The sequence below is a fragment of the Sinocyclocheilus anshuiensis genome, unplaced genomic scaffold (assembly GCF_001515605.1).
Source record: "Sinocyclocheilus anshuiensis isolate Anshui unplaced genomic scaffold, SAMN03320099.WGS_v1.1 scaffold2753, whole genome shotgun sequence".
NCBI classification, from domain to species: domain Eukaryota; kingdom Metazoa; phylum Chordata; class Actinopteri; order Cypriniformes; family Cyprinidae; genus Sinocyclocheilus; species Sinocyclocheilus anshuiensis.
In genome coordinates this window covers 1-2,987 of record NW_015551160.1, presented here as the reverse complement: position 1 = coordinate 2,987, position 2,987 = coordinate 1, and the positions used below count along the sequence as shown (strand labels likewise).

Genomic DNA, 2,987 nt, shown 5'->3' with positions numbered 1-2,987 from the left:
ATTTAGGTATTGTTTCTTTTCCTAAATCCTCACCGCCTAACCCTCTAATTTTGCAGGTTTATTTTTTTTTATTTGTTCCCTCATTTTAGTTAAATCATGGGTTAAGGAACAAAATTAATGAAACATGGGCAGTGGACACAACTTAATAAGTCGTAGGAATGAATTAACAAGTTGTAGGAATGAATAGCCTAGCCTATCTCTGTCCTGTGTCCCGTAGCCCTGCAAAGCGCAGAGCCCGATATGAAACAATTATCTGGGTAAATGACTTAGTTACTACATTGCTATTGCTTTCCATGTTGAATAACTTTGTGTTGTTTCTATTTTAATGTACTTTTAAAGTTTAAATCACATTAAAAGCTTAATTTGTACATTATGAATGAATGATGATGCATTTATATACTGTCACCGTCACTCACAGCCGCTCGCACGTGTTTTGCGCATGAGCCGCACGCAGCCCAAAATTAAACTGCTTAATCGACCATCGATAGCTTTAATCGATTGCATCTCTTATCGACAATTAATCGATCATCGATTAATTGTTGACATCCCTAGTCTCAAGTAATGTAAAACTTCTCCAGGCTCCCAAAACACCCTCGGACCCCAGAGGGTTAATAGTTGCCTAGGTTGTTACCACTACTTTATTCAGAGTACATGTTTCCTTCTGGTTAAGAATAGTGTTTTACAAAGAGGGGAAATGTTGTGTCTCAAGTAATTCCTTGTGCTGCCGCTAGAGATGCTGAGTAGGGGGACGAATGAGGGGAGTTAAAAAGAGAAGAAGAAGAAGGGTATGTTTAGCGTGAATGTGAATTTGCTGTTCAGAATAAATGCAAGGCCTCAGAATATAGATACGGTGTTGTGCTTCCTTTTAGAGATCTAACAGCCTGCAATGTACATCATCAGCTGTTTTATCTTCAGGAGCTGCTTGTTTGTATGCACATGGAAGATAAACACTGAATGCACTCATTACATTGCATTCATGGTAAACTCTGTTCTTGCTTTATTCAAATCCAGTGCGATGAGATAATAATAATGGTAATAATAATAATAATTACTGCTGAAATAACAAATGGCAGCTTCTGTCCTGAGCTTCTAGGTGGGCAGTAGAGGCAGATATTATCAATATATTTTCCTCCTCTGCTGAACACCTTGCGACTTTTGACAAGACATATGTAAAGCAAGACAGGCCTGGGAGTTTCTGCACAGCATGGGATCTGTCCAGACGCTGCTCAGCAGTGCTGCTGGAGGATGTGTTCTCTCCTCTCTGAAGAGGGTGTGAAGAAAATAGGATTGCAAGGGCTCTTTCTGTCACTTGCTTCAGAGAATACGCCAAGTAGTGCTCCTAAACACTAGCACTCTATTTTATTTCTATTCTGTCTACTTGTTTTCTTTTATTTATAATATTTAAAAAAACTTGAACCTCTAACACTAGCACTCTCTATTCTATTTCTATTCTATCTACTTTTCATTCTTTTTATTTATTAGAATTATGCTCCCCTGTGAATGGGTTGCTTAGTAGGCCACTCTAGTATGACTCAGCGCTGAAGTAAAAAATACAAGAAAATAAAAAAGCTCCCCAACAAAATTAAGGGTGTTTGTGGGGTGAAAAGAGGCTGTAGCAAGCGATTACATCAGGCTCTAAGGCTGGACTGATGACGTGACTGACACATTTCACTTATATTTATGGACTTTCTTCTGACAGATCCGGCACAGGGCTTGTGGACAGAGCTGCTGAATTCATACTGGTCATAATATATTATACATATTGTATATTGTATATTATTATAAATTTTATTTATTTTTTCCAAATGTTGTCCCTGGCTAAAGATTTTCTACACTTTCTTACAAGCTGAGTGTTTTATCTCCTATATCTTCTTACATAATAAGATAATTAACAATTAAATCAATGTATAACTGCACAGCCTTAATTTGTGACACCAAAATAAGCAAATCTATAAAGATTAAAGAACATGAATGATGAACTGACACCAGCTGTGATTAAAGAAATGACATGTGCAAATTTTACAAATGCAAATGTCATTCATACAGACAATAAAACGAACATATAAACATCATTAGAAATCTGTTTGCTGTCAGTTTTGACCCCCTCACATTCATTCCTTCATCTTCATCTTCCACACTGAGCTCTACATCATCAGCTCTCACACAGAAACACACAAACCTCCTCAGCTGCTTTAGTAAGTGTGTCTCACACACGTCTCCTGCTCACTGCCAGAAATGTGATTCTCTGAGATTTTACCCATTTTGTAGCATTGGTAAAACAGCACATGCTAAAATCATAAATGTGATCATGTTTTGAAAGTGCAGTGATTGTTTTCAGTGTTACTCACCGAACTGATCTGGATTCTTTAACCACAGGAAACAGATTCTGAAGAACTTTATCTGCTGTATGTCGTGCTCCAATAAACTGTTTCAGATCAAACACATCCATCTTCTGCTCTGATGTCAGCAACACATAAACCAGAGCAGACCACTGTGAAGAGGAGAGTTTGGTTTCTCTTATTTCTCCAGATTTCAGATAATCTTGGATCTCCTGCATCAGTGAATCATCACCCAGTTCATTCAGACAGTGGAACAGATTGATGGATTTCTCTGGAAAGCGATTCTGCCTGATCTTCTGTTTGATGTACTGAACTGTTTCCTCTTTGTTGTAGGAGCAGCTTCCTGTCTGTGTCAGTAGTTTTCGTAAGAGAGTCTGATTGGACTCGACTGAAAGACCCAGAAGAAAACGCAGGAAAAGATCCAGATGTCCATTCTCACTCTTTAGGGCCTTTTTTAAAGCTCTCTGATGCAGCTCAGATAATGAATTATATTTCTTCTGGTTAAAAGGCAACAGACTTTGTTTGGTTTGGTCAAACACATTGATGTTGTTGATTTTAAAGGAGAGGTGTGCATATAGAGCTGCTAGATGCTCCTGAATGCTGAGATGAACAAAGCAGAAGACTTTCCCCTGATACAAGCCCAACTCC

General features: G+C 38.2%; 1 protein-coding gene across 1 annotated transcript in view; it reads right to left on the bottom strand.

The window, feature by feature from the left end:
- The window catches only part of LOC107663329 (protein NLRC3-like), a gene marked incomplete at its 5' end in the record, with an annotated part of 41,068 nt that extends 38,085 nt beyond the window's left edge, over positions 1 to 2,983 (bottom strand). Inside the window, one exon of the mRNA XM_016453538.1 lies at positions 2,349 to 2,983. Coding sequence (XP_016309024.1) covers positions 2,349 to 2,983 — 635 coding nt within the window. The remainder of the gene's footprint in view (positions 1 to 2,348) is intronic.
- Between the last annotated feature and the right edge of the window lie 4 nt (positions 2,984 to 2,987).